The sequence below is a fragment of the Pleuronectes platessa genome, chromosome 2, assembly GCF_947347685.1.
Source record: "Pleuronectes platessa chromosome 2, fPlePla1.1, whole genome shotgun sequence".
Lineage (NCBI taxonomy): Eukaryota > Metazoa > Chordata > Actinopteri > Pleuronectiformes > Pleuronectidae > Pleuronectes > Pleuronectes platessa.
Window position 1 is genome coordinate 4,508,905 of NC_070627.1, and position 21,141 is coordinate 4,530,045.

Sequence of the window (21,141 nt, forward strand, 5' to 3'; positions counted from 1 at the left end):
GATAAACAGAATCTCTCATATTTAGCAGATGGGTATCTATGAGTGTATTAAGTTGGTGCAAATCAGAATAATAATCAGGATAAGAAAGAATAGGAGTAAGTGGTTCTACGTGGAGGCTCGAGTCCTCCTGCTGTGGTCCTAGTTATAGTTTTCATAACTAGTCTCCCCTCAGTCTCTCTGGCAAATAAAAACAATAATCTTATCACTGGATAGGAATCAATACATTATGTCATTTGTATTAGGATAAAGGATAAAGAACGCTGTTGTTCAGTTTAAAGAATCATAAACTTATAAACTGTGAGTGCATTTTGAACATGAGCTCATCTCTGCTTATTCCACGCAGGTCTGATCATGTCGGCTCTGACCGTCATCATCCTCATCCTCTTCTTTGTGATCAACACCTTTGCGATCCAGGGTCGCACCTGGTTGGCTGAGTGCACCCCCATCTACATCCAGTACTTTGTCAAGTTCTTCATTATTGGTGTGACAGTGCTGGTGGTGGCCGTCCCTGAGGGGCTGCCGCTTGCTGTCACCATCTCTCTGGCCTACTCTGTCAAGGTAAGCAGGATGGGAAGTGAAGGGGATCGGGGGGGGGGGAGGGGGGGGTTACTCCTTGCAGAGTCAGGATTTTAAAAGCGACCCCCTGTCGAACGTGTCATCAGCTCACGGCGCTTTCAAACCTTGCTCTCCGTCTTTCAGAAAATGATGAAGGACAACAACCTGGTGCGTCACTTGGATGCCTGTGAGACCATGGGCAACGCCACGGCCATCTGCTCGGACAAGACGGGCACGCTGACCATGAACCGGATGACGGTGGTGCAGGCGTACATCGGGGACACGCACTACAGAACTGTCCCTGAGCCAGACGCCATCAAACCAGAGACTCTGGAAACGTTGGTCAACAGCATCTCCATCAACTCGGCGTACACAACCAAGATCCTGGTGAGAGCTTCACCGTCAGAGCTGCATCCGACCACAACACGATCCTTAACACACACACACACACACACACACACACACACACACACACACACACACACACACACACAGTATTATATCACATCAAAGCTCTTTATTGGATGCTCTGTCCAACTTTTCAATGCACAAAGGAAATTGAGGAGTTGCTATCAGCCAGAAAATATTGAAATAACTTGGCGGTGAGACGGCTCCGTGGAGACATTTTCAAAGTATTAAAATCTCAAGAAAATGTTTTTCAAGCAACACAGGTTGGATTTTGTATTAATTTTCAAACCTCATATTTAACACCACTCTGGGGATGAGGAGTCACAGAAGATGAAGGGAAATGCAAAATTTTCTCAGGTAACAAGTTTAGTTTTTGTTCACAGAGCATATCTCTCTTACTTCAGACTTCAACATGTGAAATACAAACACTGACACTCTGGTGGATAACTGGACATTTCTGATTGTAATGTAAAATAGCTGTAGTTAATGTAATGGGAGTTTTCTGGAAACTGGTGAAAGGGAAACTCCGGCAGCAGCTGATGTCTCATGCAGAAGATTTTAATGTAGACTTGATGCATCACAGAGACCAGAAGGTGAAACGAAATACAAACGCGCCAAGTCTGAAGGTGTCTCCCACAGCATCCCAGTATATCTCCCTCTACTTGCGTCACCCATTCTAAAAGCAAATCCATGAAAGAGTAGAATTGCTGTCACTCTATGTGTTCTAGGTGTTCACGTTCTGTTGGATAGTTAGGTCTAAAGTCTGCATTCCTAAATCAAATAAGCGAAAGACTTGTAGTCTGTCTGGAGCATCTGGGTTCGATGTGATAGTCCCTGAGTGTAGACACTAAAATGTACTGTTGGTTGGTTCTTTATCTATAACCTGACCTTGGGTGCTGTGAAGAGAGAGAAGGGAGTCTCTGTGGAATGAGACAGGCACTACTCCCCTGTATAGATATAGTGTAATATACAATATATATAATATATTGTGGCACATACGGTAATATGTGATGATGGTGAAAAATTCCTCACCAGTTAATATAATCAACTGTGAACATTTATTCCAGCCTACATAACCTGTTTTAGCCTCTTGAACATGAAACCTCAAGTCTTCCTTAAAATGTTGACCACTTCTCATTATGACTCAAAGAGAAACTGGTGAGATTTTAGTTTTTCAAAGGTCAAAGGTCACCACATGTAGACTGAAACTGCTCTGGTTTGTTGAGAAATAAACCTGTAGAGATTCTAGTTCCCTGAGAAACAAGACGAAGGCAGAAGACAAAGTAAATGATGGCAGGAAAAAAGATCTAAAGAATAATATTAATACAGTAACAGCATAAAGTAGCAAAGCAGTAACTGTAGAGCAGTTGTTTATGTGATGATATGATGATGAGAGTCGAGCTCTTTAGATCAAGATGAGCGTACATCACATCCAAACTTTACCCCCCCCCCCCTCAGCCTCCAGAGAAAGAAGGCGGCCTGCCGCGCCACGTGGGCAACAAGACCGAGTGTGCTCTGCTGGGCCTGGTGCTGGAACTGAAGAGGGACTATCAGCCAATCAGAGAGGAGATCCCCGAAGAGAACCTCTACAAGGTGTACACCTTCAACTCCTCCCGCAAGTCCATGAGCACGGTGCTGAAGAACGCCGATGGAGGCTACCGCATGTACAGCAAAGGAGCGTCAGAGATCGTCCTGAGGAAGTAAGACATGAGATAGAATGATAGCAGGATGGATAAAGTAATGGATGGAGCATTACTTACTTGATTATTAACGTCTCACGTATAATCTCCCTCCCTCTCTCTCTCTTCTCTCCTCTCATAGATGCTCTCGTATCTTGGACCCCCAGGGGCAGCCTCGCAACTTCAAGCCCAAGGACCGCGACGAGATGGTGCGCAAGGTGATCGAGCCGATGGCGTGCGAGGGGCTGAGGACCATCTGCGTGGCCTTCAGGGACTTTCCAGCCGAGGCCGGAGAGCCAAACTGGGAGGTGGAGAACGACATCCTGAACGACCTCACCTGCATCGCGGTGGTCGGCATCGAGGACCCCGTCCGACATGAGGTACGGTTCACACAGATATCCTGAGCTTGGAAACACTTCCTGTGCTCAAGCCCGGTTAGTGATCAGAAGACTTTGATTTGATGGCACAAATAAAGAAGATAATAATAGTTTAATGCAGTGACCGACCGACATGTAATTTACCCACTAAAATATTGATATTATATTATTATATAGAAGCAAAGTTTTTATCTATTTAACAAGGAAAACATTGTAATTGTGTCATTTATGTTTCCTCACATATGAAGCTCAATATCCCAGTGTGTCGATAGAGACTATATTTTAAAAATACATTAAGACCATTCCTACTTTTTTTTTGAAGAAGAAGAAGACACCACAGAGCTGTCTTCATCATAAACTGACACCGCTTCAAAGACAATTCAGAGACAGAAGACTCAAGTGTTTGTAGACTGAAGCTGTTTTCATTAATACTAAAATTAGCTTCGATCACTTTGAAATGTTCGGCACGCGCTGCTGGAATTGAGCAAAGTCAGTGAAGTTCAGTTTATTCCTCAAAGATCACGAGAGAACTAAAGATGGAAGAATGTAACCGAGCTGATCTGACAGGCGGCTTCTGATCATAATATTTGTGCTGTGAGGAAACATAATCCAACAATCAGTCGTGTATAACAGTGATAAACGAAATCCTTTCTCCTGACACAGAGAGCGAAGCGAGTCCTGCTCAGGTGCGTCGGAACCGGACGTGTTTGAAGTGTTAAATGAGGCCTGTAATGAAGCAGAGAAACCGCCGGTGCTGCCGCCTGCTGCTTTAATGTCAGAGCACGAAGATCACAGACCGGATGGAAATAACCGGAGAGCAGCAGGAGCCGGTCGGCAGCTCATCATTTGTCTCCACGCAACCTGTGAGAGACGAGAGAATATTTCAGACTTTAGCTCAGAATGACTGTTCATGTCCAGGCTCATGAAACACGTATGTGACCGTGACATGTTGTAACAGACATTTGGCTCCAGATAATTGGGTCTGGACGTTTTTCACAAATGAAGAACGCAGCAGGATGTTGTCCAGAGCATTGAGACCTGGATAGAGCAGGGGGTGTATAAATTCGACACAGCACATTGACACCAGCGTCAGTTTCTATCCCAAAAAGTTGTTGAATCTCTCTCGTCTCCTCCGTGTTTTCTTCTTTTCTTCCTGCGAAGCTTTGACAGGCAGGAAAAACTCTGAAGAATGTCCAGAGCAACTGACTCTGACGTGTATTACAGCCCCTCCAGATATTTACAAGGGTAATGTCTGAAGTTCAGTGCTTAAGGCAGCATTCAAGTGCAAAGCACTCTGGGTGAAACACTGGTTACTCAGTTTAAGTCGTCAGTGAATCACATAAGAAAATCCAAACCACTCGATGACTCGTTTCATTCTCTCCCTCGTCCTCTTTTCTTTACAGCGATAACAGCGTCAGATACACAGTCACAACTCATTGTGCTCTTTAAACAATGGCTCTTTGATTTCAGACTCAAGTCAACAATGGAAGCTTCTCATTTTTAGTCAGGAACCATCGCTTGCTTCAGAATTAGCTGCTGTCACTGGAGGGTTTGATCAGTTGCAGCTAAATTGCACTTGAACGTTTGGTAAAGCTGAAAATTCTGTCTGGATCAAATTCTTCAAATGATAAACTTGCATAAGGGTTTTTTTCTGTAAGCACATCATTTTTGTGGTATCAAGCTGAACTCATGCTACAGCTAATGAGGCCCACTTCCTCAACAGTTAATTATTAATGGAGAGTATGAGGACATTAAATTAAAGGAGCACATTCGTCATGTATTGCAGGGAAGAGCTAGTTAGCGCTAGTAGCACCTTGTTAATTCAGATTAAATGAAACCTCATTTCATGCTAACATAACACCTTTGAATCTTTAACGATGTGAGAAGACTTATTATTTAACATATTTCTGCCTAATGACTTAACCTCTAAGGTAATTCAAGGCTGCTACTACAGGATCTATGGTATTTATCTGGACATGCTAATGGTAGCATTTGACAACACCACTACCTCTTGTAGTATTATTTATGGTTATGGTAAAAAACAAAGGTAATAAAATATCGTATCTCTTTTTACTCATACACACTTCAAAGCTAGGAGAATCTTAAGACCTGCTGTATATAAGCCAAAGCATCTCAATGTCCATCTGACGGCTGGCTGCAGTACAGGGCATACATCCTGCCTCCTCCATGTAAGTGGACGGGACATGGACCAAACTAAAAAGACAGAACACACGTTAAAGAATTTATCTCAAAGATGGATCCTGTCATTTTAGGCAGTTATTTTTCAAACCGATGTTTCTTCAAGTGCAAATTTTTCTGGCAAGTTACAAAAACTGAGTGAGACATCACGATTGACAGCTGAGACTGAATCCTGATTGGTCGAACGTGTGTATCGATGGGACCTTGCTCCAGAAGATGGGGGGGGGGGGGGGGGGGGGGGGGGGGGGGATTCGTATCTGGGATGTTTTTGCTTCATATTTGTGTCGTGAAAGGAAGTGAAGAAGCGTCGTCCATCTTTATTTACAGTCTGTGCTACGTACAGGGAAAAAGCTAAGATTAGACAAACACTGTTCGGTGCTTTTAAAACTCTTCACAGTGTCTGAGTGAAATCAAGGATTTTGCGTGTTTGTCATAACAATCAGGCCCCTTCACCCCCCCACACTCAAATCAAGGCTCTTGTGTGCATGAATCCGAGGTATGATGTGTGTGTACATATTTGTAAGCAAACACACAGGAGCCCTGTGATCAGCTGAAAGCTCCTGATGAGCAGCGGAAGCTTCCAGCTGCTTTCTGATTTCCAGCTGACCAACACATCAGCGTGGACTCCTCTGAGGCTTCCCTCTGTCCCTGTGTATTTACTCAATCATCCCTGACAGGCTGAACTCTGGGTCCTCGGGTGGAACCTGCTGCTGCTGTTACAGAACGAGATTTATTTAACATGACTTCTGCAGAATAAAGTGAAAAAGGTGATGGCAGACCACGTTTCACTTGGATTGAAGATGAGTGAGCGTCCTACAGGCTCAAAAAATCTTTTTGCGTGTCCTCTCTCCTCCCGGCTGTGTTGACATCTGTGTTAATCTTTCGGGTTTCCAGTTACTGAAACGTACACATTTATCTTTCCTGTCACTCATCCAGGTACCTGAGGCTATTGCGAAGTGTCAGCGCGCAGGCATCACTGTACGCATGGTTACCGGAGATAACATCAACACCGCACGTGCTATTGCTACCAAGTGTGGCATCCTGCTGCCTGGGGAGGACTTCTTGTGTATGGAGGGGAAGGAGTTCAACCAGCTGATCAGAAATGACCAAGGAGAGGTGAGAACAGGAAGCAAATGATACTGTCTTGATAATGCCCCCATGATATAGCAGGGAAATACTTCACCTGTCATGCCAAGTTATTGTTTATCATTTTTAAAAACACAACTACCTTCAGAGGTAATGCTCAAGGTTTCCTTTCAAAGGCAGGGATTTTATTTTGTAAGTATTTAACCCATAATGTTTAAATTGGGGGAAAAAACCCTGATAAAACTTTTATTTTTTTACTTTTTTAGGTGGAACAAGAGCGTCTGGACAAAGTTTGGCCCAAACTCCGAGTCCTGGCTCGTTCTTCACCGACAGACAAACACACTCTGGTTAAAGGTGGGTTCATTCTAACAGGGATTCACAGGGTTCCTACGGTCATGGAAAACCTGGAAAAGTCATGGAATTTTAAAATGTGTTTTTCCAGGCCTGGAAAAATCATGGAAAAAAATAAAATCCCCAAAGTTGTGGAAAAGTCATGGAAATTTATTATATTCATATTTCATGTCGTTCATTTACGCTGAGTTTTAAAGAACTAATATGCTTTTAAAAGAAATACGCTCAAAATATAAGCAGGCATACTTGGGTTTATGTCATTTAAGGTTTACTGTGTGCCTTGGAATTCTCATTGTTAGTCTAAATACTACATTCTGTCACTTTTTCGGTTATACACCGAGATTTCACAAAATGTTCGGTTATGGAAATTTGGTTTAAAGTTATTGAAAAAGTCATGGAAATCCATTGGTCAAAATGTGTATGAACCCTGGATTCAGTAATATACAACAGGATGTATAATTTATATCTAAACCATCAGGAATAAGTGTCTTTCTAATCCAGACACCAATGCAATCTGAGAACAATCAAAGCAGTAAAACAAAAACAATAACAAAGGGATCTTTCCTGCACACATTGAGATGGAGAACTGTCTCCTTGTTCCGTTCTGCTGATCAGGAATCATCGACAGCACGGTGCTGGAGACCCGGCAGGTGGTGGCGGTGACGGGCGACGGCACCAACGATGGCCCCGCCCTCAAGAAGGCTGATGTGGGCTTTGCCATGGTAACCACTTCTTCATTTCTTTCACCTCTTTTTTTTTTTTTTTTTTTCTCGTGCCCTCCTCGCTCGACAGCTCTTCACTCATCTGCTGTTTCACTTTGCTCTGCATCGTTAACAAAATCCTTTAAGTTAATTACATTTTGAATTCAGCCGTGAAAGAAGTGTTCTCTCTGAACGTATATCCACAGCAGATTGAGCTTAATGTCAAAGATTCATTAAGAAAGCTGTGAAATGGAAAAGTTAATCTATAAATGTTGAGCATGGATGACTCGGCCGATCCACAGAGGATCCTTCTCCTCTGACATGTGTCGTGCCTCAGAGGGAGAATAATGTTGTCTCTTTATTGTTGTCTTATTTACTGTATTTACATTACAGTAAATAATGTATCAGTCTTTTTATACCATTGACTCTAATCACACGTATACATGTACTTTATCTGTGTACTTTAAAACAACAAATAACTTGTAATAGTATGTTTTAGATGTTCAGATGTGTTACTTTCTCATCAAATGAACAGTTTGAATTTCTATCATAGCAAAAATCATGACTAAGTTTATTTAGTAAAATAATGTAAAATATGTAAAAAAAATGTAAATATTATAAATATTTAAGCTATGAAAAAATATGATGTCACCAGTTGTTACCAGAAAATGAGTGAAAAATACATCTTAATATCTAAAACATGTATTATATGCAAAGGAAAGTATTTAATTAATCTTTTTTCATTTATATTATTTGTAGTAAAGTACCTTAAGTATATCTAAGCCCCATACACAACATTGACTGCTCTTTATTGTCTTAACTGCTGATTCAGACTCTGATGTTGATATATATTTATATCCAGAACAAATGAGCACACTGAGCTGAAAATAGAAAAATCTGTGAAGTTTACGTCTTTTTCTTAAGCAGACAAACTCAAAAGAAAATATTTTTAGATTCTCTCCTTAGTGTCCTAGATTTAAATCTGACTGAGCTGGTGTATGAAGTCGTTACAACATGAATGCTGAAGACAGATATTTGACATGTGACGAACAAACGAATGTTAAATGCAGTTTTGAACCAACAGGGAATTAATCTCCTGATAAATTATGCAGAGACACTGATTCCAGTCGTTAGTTGTCAGGGAATTTTAATTAATCAGGAAAGATTCATAATGAGACGTTTCTCTGAGTTGACATCAGAACACAAAGACAGAACAACGATCAGCTGAAGACACGGTGGAAGCTTCTCATTGAGAAGTGAGTGGAGATGAGCTCAGCAGCATCAGCTGAGCTCTGTGTGTTGTTGTGACCTTTATTTACTGAACTCCAGTGTCTCCCGCTTGAAGCTCAGCAGCCGCCAGGCTGTCAAACAGCTCCCCAGCAATCGTTACTGTTCTTAAACACAACACAGGGACACCCGGGGGACTTCAACCAGTGACCTTCCAGTCCTAATGTGTCCCAGGTGGAATATTTTCAGTTAGCAAAGAGTGTCCCTGTTCAATTATGACCTGTTCAGTCTGTTTGTGAAGAGTCTGCAGAGAGGAACCCGCTCCACAGCGTCTTCATGGTTACTGTTAACACGAGACTCATTGTCCTGCTTTAGTTTTACCTCTGTGTCAGTTGACTGGGGGAAACCTGTTCCCAGTTGAAGCCTTGTACAGTTTAGCTGCATTGTCCCACAAACCAGTGTCGTCTGACTCACCCGGAGAGGCCTCTCTTCTCTCCTAGGTGTTTTTAACATTATATTTAAGATAAATTAATCTGATTCGCTGGAAACAACAACTCATCTCCTGCATGAAACAGGAAACAGTCACATTACACTTTCTTTTACGTTTCCAACTGTCATCATCTGTCACAGCTGTTGGTCTTTTTAACTCCTGACGTCCCTTGACCATTGAGGTGAAGCATTTTTTTATTTAGAAACAAGATCAGCTCTTAAAGACAAACCAGGTCTCTTAACACTCTGAGCTGCCCAGTGCAACCAGTTTGGAGCCCAGTGCCTTGTTCCAGAGCGCTGGAATTAAGTAGTTCAAATTCAGCTCCAGCTGCTGAAGGGTTATTTTGAAATCCTGAACTGGGATTTGACATGTCCCTCTGCTTCCCATCAGGGAATCGCTGGCACAGACGTGGCGAAGGAGGCGTCCGACATCATCCTGACCGACGACAACTTCACCAGCATCGTCAAGGCCGTCATGTGGGGGAGGAACGTCTACGACAGCATCTCCAAGTTCCTGCAGTTCCAGCTGACCGTCAACGTGGTGGCTGTGATCGTGGCGTTCACCGGTGCCTGCATCACACAGGTCCGCTGGTTACTATACCGTTATTTCCTCGGAATTATTCATGGTTCTTGATGAAAAATCTGATAAATATTTATTACAAATCTGGATCTAATGAATTTAAATGTGGTTTCATAAGCGGCCTGCTGGGCCTCGGCAGGCGTAAATACTCTCGAGTGCCCTTGTGGTTTGAGACACAAAGCAAAAGTTGAATTTTATCTCCACAGTCCTACAGCGTTAATATCAGTTTTAAATATTTATTCTTTCCATATCAGTTTCAAGCTGATGCTGTTTTGAGTGTTTACTTCAGCTCCTAGTAGATATACTTCTACCTTTTACCTGTTGATTTGTGTTCGATAGATGCACCTGAAGAGAAGCCTGTGTTTTGTTGGGTCTAATTGACGTTTTGAGTCTTTCTCGTGTGTTTGTTGCATCTGTGAACATCTGTAAATCTCTCTTTGGTCAAATATCCACAGAAAGAGGAAAAGAAAGCAAATCGTCTGTGACTTTAATTCAGTGTCGGTGCAGTGAGGAGGCGACCGAGTCACATTTAGTTTCATAATGTGTCTCTAATCATGAAAGTGAACTCCTGACACAATAAGAAAGAAGTAACTTGCGGCTGTGTATTAATTGAAAGGCTCACAGCTGGCAGGGCCGATAACGAACTCGTCTCCGGAGCGTGGAACAGAAAGTAGGCTAAGATACAGCCTGCAACCATGGCAACACGTCACCATCATAATCCTGAAATATAACCGGGACTCAGCAGGTCTGCGTTCAGCCTCACTGATCATCTACCGCTGGCTGCTGATTGGCCGCTGAACTGGTGGCACAGATCATTAAAGGATGATAAACTGATTTATGTCGTTATCGTTTTACACAGAGGACAGACTCGGGCTAGAAGGTTGTTAGTGTGTGTGTGTGTGTGTGAATATACATTTACATTGTGAAGAATAGGATAATAAGGGCTTATTTGAATAGGATGACTCTCGCGCTGGAGGTCAGGATAATTAACTTTAACTCATTTTATTCTGGTCAATACAAGATGGCCGGAAGCAGTATGTTTTCGGGGCTGTCAGTCAATCCTGCACTTGTGAACACGATATCTCAACAATGTCCTGAAGGAATTGCTTCAAATTTGGCACAAAGGTTCAGTTGTACTCAAGGATGAACTGATTAAAAGTTGGTGGTCAAAGTTCTCACAAAAAAATGTGTCTGTCCTCATGAACGTGAAATCTCAAGTCTACCCTGGTTGTTGTCACTCCGGTTCATTATTTCCTGTTGTTTGTTTAACATTCATATTAAAATCCCTTCTTCCTGCAGGATTCTCCTCTGAAGGCCGTGCAGATGCTGTGGGTGAACCTCATCATGGACACTCTGGCGTCTCTCGCTCTGGCCACCGAGCCGCCCACCGAGTCCCTGCTGCTGCGCAAACCTTACGGCCGCAACAAGCCTCTCATTTCCCGGACCATGATGAAGAACATCCTGGGCCACGCCGTGTACCAGCTCGTCATCATCTTCACCCTGCTCTTCGCTGGTGAGTGACGCAAACAGACAACACTGGCTGTGGAAACCAGACGAGCCATTCGACCAGCATCTTCCCCAGCTCAGTCAGAGTTATTTATGGTTTATTGATCTCCTGTGTTGTCTTTTCTCAGGTGAGAAGATTTTCGACATCGACTGCGGCCGCTACACTCCCCTGCACTCACCGCCAAGCGAGCACTACACCATCGTGTTCAACGTGTTCGTCATGATGCAGCTCTTCAATGAAATCAACGCCAGGAAGATCCACGGAGAGAGGAACGTGTTCGAGGGCATCTACAAGAACCCCATCTTCTGCAGCGTGGTCCTGGGGACCTTCGTCCTGCAGGTAACGCATCATTATCATCATCTAAACCTTTTCTTTCATGGATTAAATTCAAATTCAAAATTGATTATGTTAAATTATTAATATCAGGGGAGGTTGGAGGGGGTTCTGAATACCGTGCATTAAGACCGAGACAATAAAGGTCTGTCTACACGAGTCATTGGGGATGTCACTGCTTTTCATGAAGTCATTTCCTCTTTATCTCCACCACTGAGGTTCTGTTTTTAACCCCCACCTGTGTATCAGTCAGCAGGAGCACACAAACACTACTTCTACTACATGCAGCTTCATCTGATACAGACATGTGGATGTGTGGTCACAGGTTTACCCTCCAGATCAAACGGCTGGACACAAGGTTCCACAAATGCTGCACAAAGATAGTGAATCTTTCAGAAGACTATTTTCAGCGCTGGATTTATTCACATTTGCGTCTCTGAGTATTTGGGTTAGCTGGAACAGTGACTGTAGGATTGAATAGTAATAAACTACAGTGTGTGTTCATGGTAATGACGGAACTTGTCATTGCTTTTAACAACAATGGAGCAGGATGGAATAAAAGAGAGAGAAAATACATCCGGCTCTTTGGGGACAGAGACAATACGACTTAGGAGGATCCTTTCAGAGAAGCACTGATCACCACCGGACTTTGACGTCAGAGTTCCTGCAGCTCACACGTCCTTCACTTCTCCTCCTCCTCCTCAGATCGTCATCGTCCAGTTCGGGGGGAAGCCGTTCTCCTGCACCGCTCTGACCATCGACCAGTGGCTGTGGTGCGTCTTCATCGGAGTGGGAGAGCTGCTGTGGGGACAGGTGAGAGAACCAGACCAAGAACCACGGCTGTTTATATTCTCATCAGACGGCGTCAGAGCCGGATCAGTCCCCCCTGAGATCTGACCATGATAAATACACACTGAGGCGAGAGTGAAGCGGTTTGTGGCATCGAACCGCCGCACTGGTGCCGCGGCCGCGTTTCCATCGCGACCATCGCCATGGTAATGAGCTCCGCACATGAAAGCAGTGCGACTCCTGTGTGTGATCGCCGAGCAACAACAAACCCAGCGTGTCGGTCCCTCTGTGCATTCACACACAAACACACACACACACACACACACACACTCCCACACGCGTGGTGCGGTTAACATGTTCGCACACGCAAACACACACGGGCTTAGAAAGCGTATGTTAAATAGGGGAAAGAAAGTTGTTTGGAGCGTTGTGGGTTCAGTCGGAGGGCAGAGACGGGAAGATGCTGACAGAAACAGACTGATCTGAGGTCTGTGAGTTAGAGGTAAAACACCTTCAGAGAGGGGGAGGGAGGGAGAGATAGGGAGGGAGGGAGGGGAAGGCAACAGAAATATAAAAAGCTGATGTGCAGCAGGAGGCTGGGTGTCTCTCTCCTGCCTTTTTTATTAGAACAATGAACAAACAACAAGTCAAGAGCGGTAAAACAATACAGGTAACACAACTTGATATAAAGCCGACACCTCCATGTCTGGCTTCACACACAAAACAAACGTGTCGATCTTAAGGAATGTTTCCTTGTTATAAAGAATTTAGTAACAAAATAGTTCAATGATTGTTGATTTATTACACAAACAACTTAGAGATCATCAGTCTTTTTTTAAGAAAAATGAATTTTTCAAACTTCCACCATATTTCAGGGTAATAATAATAGGTAATAATTCAAGTCTTGATGATATAAATTATTTTAACTCTTCTGAATATTATTCTAGTCTATTATTACACCTATATCAAACTGAGGGACTCGTTAAAGACTAAGAACATTGAAAGATAACATGCATCCAAATGTTTCAGGCCGTGGTTTGTATGAGACTCCAAAACACGTAGTGGCCCATATATATAAATATACATAGAAATGGCTAAAATATATATTATATAGATACAAGTCTTCCTACTGATGATTCGTGATCAATGGGTGTTAATGAAACTCTGCAACACCCAAATCAAGACTTGTCTCTAATTTACTCACTGAGTTAAACAAAACTTCTTTTGTTGTCACACTCAGCTGATCTCAGCGATCCCCACCCACCACCTGAAGTTCCTGAAGGAGGCGGGTCACGGCACCACCAAGGAGGAGATGCACGCGGAGGAGCTGACGGAGGGCGACGACGAGATCGACCACGCAGAGATGGAGCTGAGGAGAGGCCAGATCCTCTGGTTCAGAGGGCTGAACCGCATCCAGACCCAGGTACGACCCCAGGACACGACCATGTCCAACTCATTCACTTCAAGTTTGAGAGGTGGTATTTATGACGATAATATATAATTACTAATAAGCCCAAAAAAACCACACAAACTATATTTTGAAGGCTGATATTCATGGTTTTGTGTTTTCCCGTAAGCAGCTTAGATCATTCTGCCTCAGGCCTGCAACATTTTCTGACACCCCCCCCCCCCCCCCCCCCCCAAAAAATATGTTTTTTAATAAGTTATTCAATGCTACAAACGTACAACGACTAATTTCTTGAACTAGTCGATTAGAAAATCTTTGGTTAGCAGCCGTCCCTGAGCAGAGGAACCCTCCTATCACATCTCTATCTTCTCTAGTGAGTCATCGCTGGATGTGTGTGTGTGTGTGTGTGTGTTACCATCCTCCTACAGGATAGAACAACACGCACCGAGCACTAGCTTGTCCACAAGCAGTGCCATTCAGTCCCTATGGGCTTCATTAGCCTCGATGCTAACACCCACCTGAAGGAACAGCAGCCAACGCTGTGCTCCCACACACACACACACACACACACACACACACACACACACACAAACACACACAGAGCCACAGAGGTCAGGTGTCTTCCTCTCAGAGCGGCTCCAACTTCTGCTCATTGTGGCCAGAAGCTTAACACATCTGAATTAATAATAACGAATACATTCTTCTGCTGCGTCCTCTGGAGTTTTGTCAGTTTGACCTCTGCTGAAGCTGAAGACTCAAACTAACAGACAGAACATCACTCGTTTCACACAACGTTTCAAAGGTTTCCTTTCCACAAACAATGAACACTTTCTCAGTATCTTATATTCTCTACTAAATCACATTCCTGCAACAATCATATTTATGGATTTTAATATTATTATATGTAAAAACGATTCTCTCATCTTGAAAGTCGTCTATGAGCCAGACGTTTATTTGCAAACTGTCACTTTGAACAGCTGATTTCTAGTGTAGGCCAGAGTGGGCCACGATTATAAAAATGTACATTATTTGACAAGGGACAGTTTGAAAATATTACTTTATAAATATGTCCGCTGCTGCATGTTGTTCACATAATTTACAAGGTTCTGATATTAGAAAGTTCTCACCGTGGTTGACATCTTGTTGTAGAAGAGGCAGCGTCTCTGTCGCCATCGGCCTCCTCTCTGACGGGGGGGGTGTGGGGGGGGGGGGCGTGTCTGAGTTTCATTAGAGGCCCGATTGTGTTGCGTCACAAGATAAATGTGTTGACACCGTGTACCTGTGTTTACACACTGCACTACAGCCGATTGGACGTTCCACCATCAGGCGACGCTCGGCACCAGCTGGAAACAAGATCTGTTTTCTGGAATGCTAATGCTAATGATTTTCATCAGGAGAACCTGTGGAAGCTCTCTCTGCTTTCTCTTCGAGTATCTGTTGTATCAGTCTGTCGTCCTATTGGGATGGGAGGATGAGGGGATGGAGGGGGAGGCGACGAAAGGCTGCAAGCTAATTAGGTTCTTATCTCTCCGTGCTCCTCTTCTTGTCCTCCTCCTCTCTAATCCTGGTGGGCAGCGTTGTGCCGCTCAACGCCTCGACAGTCAAACACAGTGGGGGAATAATTGGTACAAGCGGCACTCACTGCTGAAACTTTATCAGTCGTTCCAAGTGACACAGTTTCTCCTCTTTCTCCAGCCTCCCCTCCTTTCAGCCGGATTCATAAAGCTTTTCTTCCTCGCTCTGTTTCCTCTTTTCATCCCTCCCTCCTATCTGAGCTTCCTCTGGATGTTCACGTTTTTGGTCTGCGACTGAGTAATTGACAGCTCTCTCTCTCTTACTGCGTTTTTCTCTCAATCTTTCCTCCCCCTCTCCTCACTTTTTAAAACCTTTATCCTTATCACTCCATCATCCTCTTCCTGGTTTTGTTTCTGTCTCACGTTCTTTTGTCTCTCCATCTTCTTTGTCAGCTCGATACTTTCTCTCAGCTGCAGAACAGATCACCACTGTGGCCCAAGATTGGATTAAAGAAAATGTGATTTTGTATGTTTCAGTAAATGGGTTAGAATATGGAGAAACAATCCACTGGTACCTTGAGAGAAGTAAGAATCTCTTTGTTTGGATTTTCTGCTTCATGCCACGATCAGAAGCTGATGAAGCCATCTGACTTGTAGAAACCTGAGGGTGAAACCAAGGCTGGGGAACATGGGGGAGTTTCTTTATACCGGCACAAATATAGAACACTCACAAGACCCTTATTTCTATTTCAGAAATTAAATCAAATGTTTGCATATTTTATCAAAAAAGGACAAATAAGTATTAGTGCCCCATCACTGACAATAGAAGCTAGACCAGCACTAGTTCTAGAAATCCTTTCCCCTGTTTGATCTTATCTTCTCAACATTGGCATAGTTAGCCCGGGTACTGGAACATGTGTCCTTCTGGTAAACGACCCTGACTCAAGTCGTAGCGATACCTCGAGAATAGCAGCTTTTGACCCGAGACGCTTCTGTGCCTAATTAATTTGTGTATTAAGATCCAATTACAACGTGGGGAGGGTTGAGATAACGGCGGATCACAGGTTTGTACCAGATGGAGATGAGGTCTGTGTGAGACTCTGACCTTTGGCAGCAAAGCGCTCAGAGAGGAGGTTTAATCGAGCAAAGACGCGTTCAACTAACACATGCTGAGGTTCAGAGAAAGGGATTGTGACCTGTGAAGAAACAACTTACAAAAATGCAAAGAGCAACATTATCCACAATCCATTGTTTTCCCTTTCAAGTTAATGGTTTGATGTACATTAAGTCTCTGGGTTATTCTCCTGCCGTCAATTCTCCTGGAAGACAGCGATTGAATCCCTTTCCCTCTGTGGAGGAACATCACCTGGGCTACTTCTTCTGTCTGTCTGCTGCTTGTGTCACTTTAGACAATAACTATAATAACTGACAACTTCAGCCTTTTTAAAACCTTCTTTAACCTTTCTACAAGTGTCTCCTTCCTTCTCTTGCCCTGTCTCCTCTCTCTCTCTGTCTCTGCTCTCTAACTGTGTGCTGTGGCTGTCCCTCCTTCAGATGGATGTGGTCTATACCTTCCAGACGGGCCAGGCGGCGGTGCCAGGTGCCCTGCGCCGCCAGCCGTCCGTCGTCAGCCAGCACAATGACGCCACTGCCGCCAAAACTCTCTCTAGCCCCACCCACGTAGGGCTTAGCTCCTCCTCCTCTCTCACCAACTCGGCCGGGGCTCCACCCCCTGCTGCTTCCTCCTCCACTGCAGGCAGTGAGTCGGTGCCCGGAGGCCAGCTAACCTCTCGCTTCACCCGGCTGGACTCTGTTTCTTCTTTCTCTGTTTGCACTGCATGAAGCTCTGAACGCTGCTCTGTCATCACCGGGTGTCTGCACGTCCTGAGCTAATCTGACTGTTTCTAATAGTTATAACAACCAACTCAGTGATTTATGAAAAACACGATAGTAACTCACATGAAGTTGGACCTGATGATGAGGTGCAGGTAACGTGGGATCTCCTAACAGAGGAAATGTCAGGTTCTGCTCAGTTGTATCTGTCTGCAGCTACTTCACAATAAAAGCACTTCATATGTTTCCTGTGAAGGCTTTTAATGTGAAGCTGCAGCAGCAGGAAGCAGAGGAGGGAACCATCCCCTAATTTGCATCTGTACCAACATTTATGGGATTTTTCCCAGGCTCCATTCCTTCAGCCCAAGTTTTGCGTAATCCTGCTTAAAAACAAAAAAAAGACGGCAACTCCGTAAAGCAACAACTGACAGTTCCACTAGATTCAATCCAGCTGCAACACAACACAAATACTTACAGATATCTGTTCTCTTAATGACTTTTCATCAAGATTAATTCATTATTCAAATGGGAATCTGTGTAAATGTAAAAACCACCGATTCTCACTAGGGTAGAGAAAGTGAGAAAGGTCATTCCTTCTAGTTTTCTGGTAATCTATTACCACAGATGAACTTGCAGACAACCTGTTCCCATCTCTTGCTCTGATTCCATCTCTCTCTACTTCCTCCTCACCTTCTGTGCCTGTCTCTCTCCATCCTAATCCCTGTGTGTGTGTGTTTGATACTTGTCATCACTTCCTCTCCGCCTGCTGCTCATCCCCCTGCATGTCCTGACCCTGATGCGACTTGCTGCCTGACGAGTCACTGACAGATCACAACTGTTGGCACATGTGGCCAATGAGACAGAGATAATGTGAAATCTTCAGATTCGTGTCAGTGAGATGGAAAAAAAAAAATCCTCTGTCCTATTTCTTTTGTTGTTTTTCCTTTTATTCTTTTCTTCTTGGAGGCGACAGCCTGGGCACCAAGATAATTTTATGGGTTAATCCTGTGCAGGGTTAAATCTGTCAGGCTCAGCAAGTCTCTCATGGTTTAACAGCCAAGAGCTTTTTAACTTGTGAGTGTCTGTGTGTGTGTGTGTGTGTGTGTGTGTGTGTGTGTGTGTGTGTGTGTGTGTGTGTGTGTGTGTGTGTGTGTGTGTGTGTGTGTGTGTGATGGTTGCATGTATGCTCTAAGCTGCAGTGCTCAGCCTGCAGCTCTCCTGTGGTTCGGTAATAGAGAGCTTTGAACTGCAGGATTATTAATTATAATGAAGAGTGTGTGCTGGTGTGTATGAATCAGTGTGATCAGCTGCAGCCTCACTGGATTCATCACAGGCTGCGACTCTAGGCAGCGAGCGGAGAGAGCAGCCAGAGGACAAAACGTTTCTGGCTCTGAATGTGATTATAAATGCTTCACAGTGTGCATGTGTTTGTCGCTTTTCCAGAGCGTGTGCGTGTTTGTGTTTGTTTGTTGTTTGTTGTTTGCTGGGACTGGGTTTCGTTTGAAATGCTGATGACACGTCTGTGGCTGAGTTACCACTCGTTACCAGGAGTCATAACTCCCCTGCATGTCAGTCGGTTTTATTCATTTATTTAGATTATTTTTTACATTAAATTTGACTTTAAGCAATTTTATATTTATTATTATTGCACCACTCAAGTATTATATACCCACAGAGGATTCTGGTCCATCACACTCCTGCAGAATGAGCTGTTTACTTGTTTATTCAAAGTTCAGTGAAGCTGAAACTAACGGAACCTTCTTGAGACGTATTCATAACTCATGTTGTCTCGGATATTGAAAAAAAAATTGAGTTTTAAAATATGAAACATCCTCTGAAGACAACGCAGCAGGAGCAGCAGATTGTGTTAATGTCAGACTTGTATGATAGATTATCGTGTGTGTGTGTCTGTGTGTGTTTGTTTTGATGTCCCTCCACATTCACCTGCCTGGTTTTTTGTTGCAGTTTATTTTTCAGTTGCCTCTTTAGTTTTGTACTTATTGTGTCGATGTGCCGTGAATCCTTCTCACTCCACCTCCATGTTCTCATCCAGCCGACTTCAGTTTGCCGTTGTGTGTTTTGTGGGTTTTGCTCCTTCCCTGCACAGACACAGCATCCACCACGTGTCCTCCCACCCCCCCCTGGTCCCCCCCCCCCCCCCCCTGTTCATAACCATAGGGTCTCTGACATGTCTTCTCTTTCCTTGTTTCAGATTAAGGTGGTGAACGCGTTCCGTAGCTCCCTGCGGCTGGAGAGCCCAGAGTCCCGTAACTCCATCCACAGCTTCATGGCCCATCCCGAGTTCGTGCCCCTGTCCGAGGAGGAGGCCCGCAACCCCCCCATCGAGGAGAGCGGCGACGAGATCGAGTCCCTTCCCAGCGCCTCCTCCGGGGCGACGGGGGGAGGAGAGCCGCCCAGCGCCCTCCCCCCCCGCAGCCAGGAGCCATCCATCTGAGCTCCTCCTCCTCCTCCTCCCTCCCTCCTCTTCATCAGCATCACGTGTCATCCCACCAACTGAACTGTCGCACTGAGGAGGGAAGTCATCACTCCACTCATTCCTTCATTCTGCACGCACACACGCTTCACGTCGTCTTCCCCCCACCCCTCCTCCCCATCAGTCATTCCTGCCACGTTGTGTTTTTCATACTGACTGTGCCCCCTCCACCCCCCCAGCCCCAGGCCCCTCCCACCCCCCTCCAACCCACCACACGCGCCAATCAGTGCAGGGTGGAATCTCTCCGCAGCGGAAGGCTTGTCCTGTCGTCCTTTCATGTATATTTTTTTTTATTACCTGATGATCCTTTTTTTGGGAAAAAGCTTTTAAACAGCGTTGGTTTGAATCCTGGCGGGACTCGCAGCAGCATGTCGTGTTTCTGTACTCGCTTCATTTTACCGCTTTTTACGCTCTCTCGAAAAACGGCACCGAACTTTTCAACGAGTGCAGTGGCTCTCATGTACATACGCTTCCGCTCTTCTACACAGCTAACAGCCGGGGTTTGGTGATCAGAAGATTTTTAGGCAAAAAATGTGTAACCTTTTAAATTTTATTTTTGATTTAAAACATTTTTTTTATTTTTTAGATGTTGAGCATTTCTGTTTGTTTTTGGAAAAACCCTCTAACGAATGTTGATGGATGGTTGATTCAAACTCCTGCGAATGTCTTGTGAGTGTGACACTACAGTCTTCAAGGTTTAAAAGATGTTCTTCCCTTTATCGTGTCTGTACGTGTTGGTTCTTTTTCTTTTCCGCTGCTGTTGCATGTGGAGAAAACAGAATGTTTATTACCCCAGAAATATCGAAGCTGAGTGGGCGTCTGACCTCATCCCATCCAGTCAGGGTCCTGGTTCTCTCTGCCCCCCCCCCCCTCCCCCCCCTTCTAGTACGATGCATGTTCTGCTTCATTCGTGTTGAGTCGCATGATAACTTGGAATGAATAGTTGGGATTCTATTTAGTCGACCATCTGTGTGTTAGTCTGCAGCAGCATCTGTTCGGAGAGAGAACTTCTGTCGGACCGAACATCCTGTTTCCACCGCAGCTCGAGATCAGACTCATCGATACTCAGAAGGAAAGTGTCGCGGTGCAGCTGCAGCCTCCTGGCGCTCGACAGCAGGACGGTGGGTGTCCACGTACATGGACCTTCTCCACACGCCCCCCCCGCTCACTTGTAGGCGAAGCACAATCTGTGTAGAGTCCACGTGGTCCAGATCCCGGGGAAAGTGATTCACCAGTGCCGGGTTGGAAGGTGCCAGAACACATCACAGCCCACATTGGGTGAAAGGCTGGGTTCGCCCCAGTCTGCTCTGCTCCTCCTCTCAACCCGTTTTTCCACCGGTCACAAAAAAAACACCAACGTCTGAAATGTGAGAAACACAAATACACCGACAGAAACGAATCTAAAAAGGGATTTATCATCCGTTCTCTATTTCGGTGTGTAACGTTAACTTCCGTAACATTAAGTCGTTGGTGAGAGGCTCTAACTGGATAAGACCGTGATCACTGACACTGGGAGGGGACCACCAACCGCTCCTCCACTGTGTCGTCCTTTTAGGATTTCTTCAGATCACAAAAACGCAGAGATTTTACGTTGAGAGTATCGATGAGTCT

At 44.5% G+C, this 21,141-nt stretch overlaps 1 protein-coding gene across 9 annotated transcripts in view; it reads left to right on the plus strand.

The window, feature by feature from the left end:
- LOC128447914 (plasma membrane calcium-transporting ATPase 1) overlaps positions 1-19,491 on the plus strand; it is a 70,504-nt gene extending 51,013 nt beyond the window's left edge. For all 9 annotated transcript variants that reach the window (XM_053430340.1, XM_053430358.1, XM_053430393.1 and 6 more), the window contains 13 exons: positions 344-558; positions 700-942; positions 2,422-2,663; positions 2,785-3,022; positions 6,155-6,334; positions 6,571-6,658; positions 7,271-7,377; positions 9,464-9,655; positions 10,952-11,165; positions 11,287-11,498; positions 12,198-12,305; positions 13,522-13,704; positions 19,249-19,491. In XM_053430340.1, coding sequence (XP_053286315.1) covers positions 344-558; positions 700-942; positions 2,422-2,663; positions 2,785-3,022; positions 6,155-6,334; positions 6,571-6,658; positions 7,271-7,377; positions 9,464-9,655; positions 10,952-11,165; positions 11,287-11,498; positions 12,198-12,305; positions 13,522-13,704; positions 19,249-19,491 — 2,465 coding nt within the window. The remainder of the gene's footprint in view (positions 1-343; positions 559-699; positions 943-2,421; positions 2,664-2,784; positions 3,023-6,154; positions 6,335-6,570; positions 6,659-7,270; positions 7,378-9,463; positions 9,656-10,951; positions 11,166-11,286; positions 11,499-12,197; positions 12,306-13,521; positions 13,705-19,248) is intronic.
- The last annotated feature ends 1,650 nt before the right edge of the window (positions 19,492-21,141 follow it).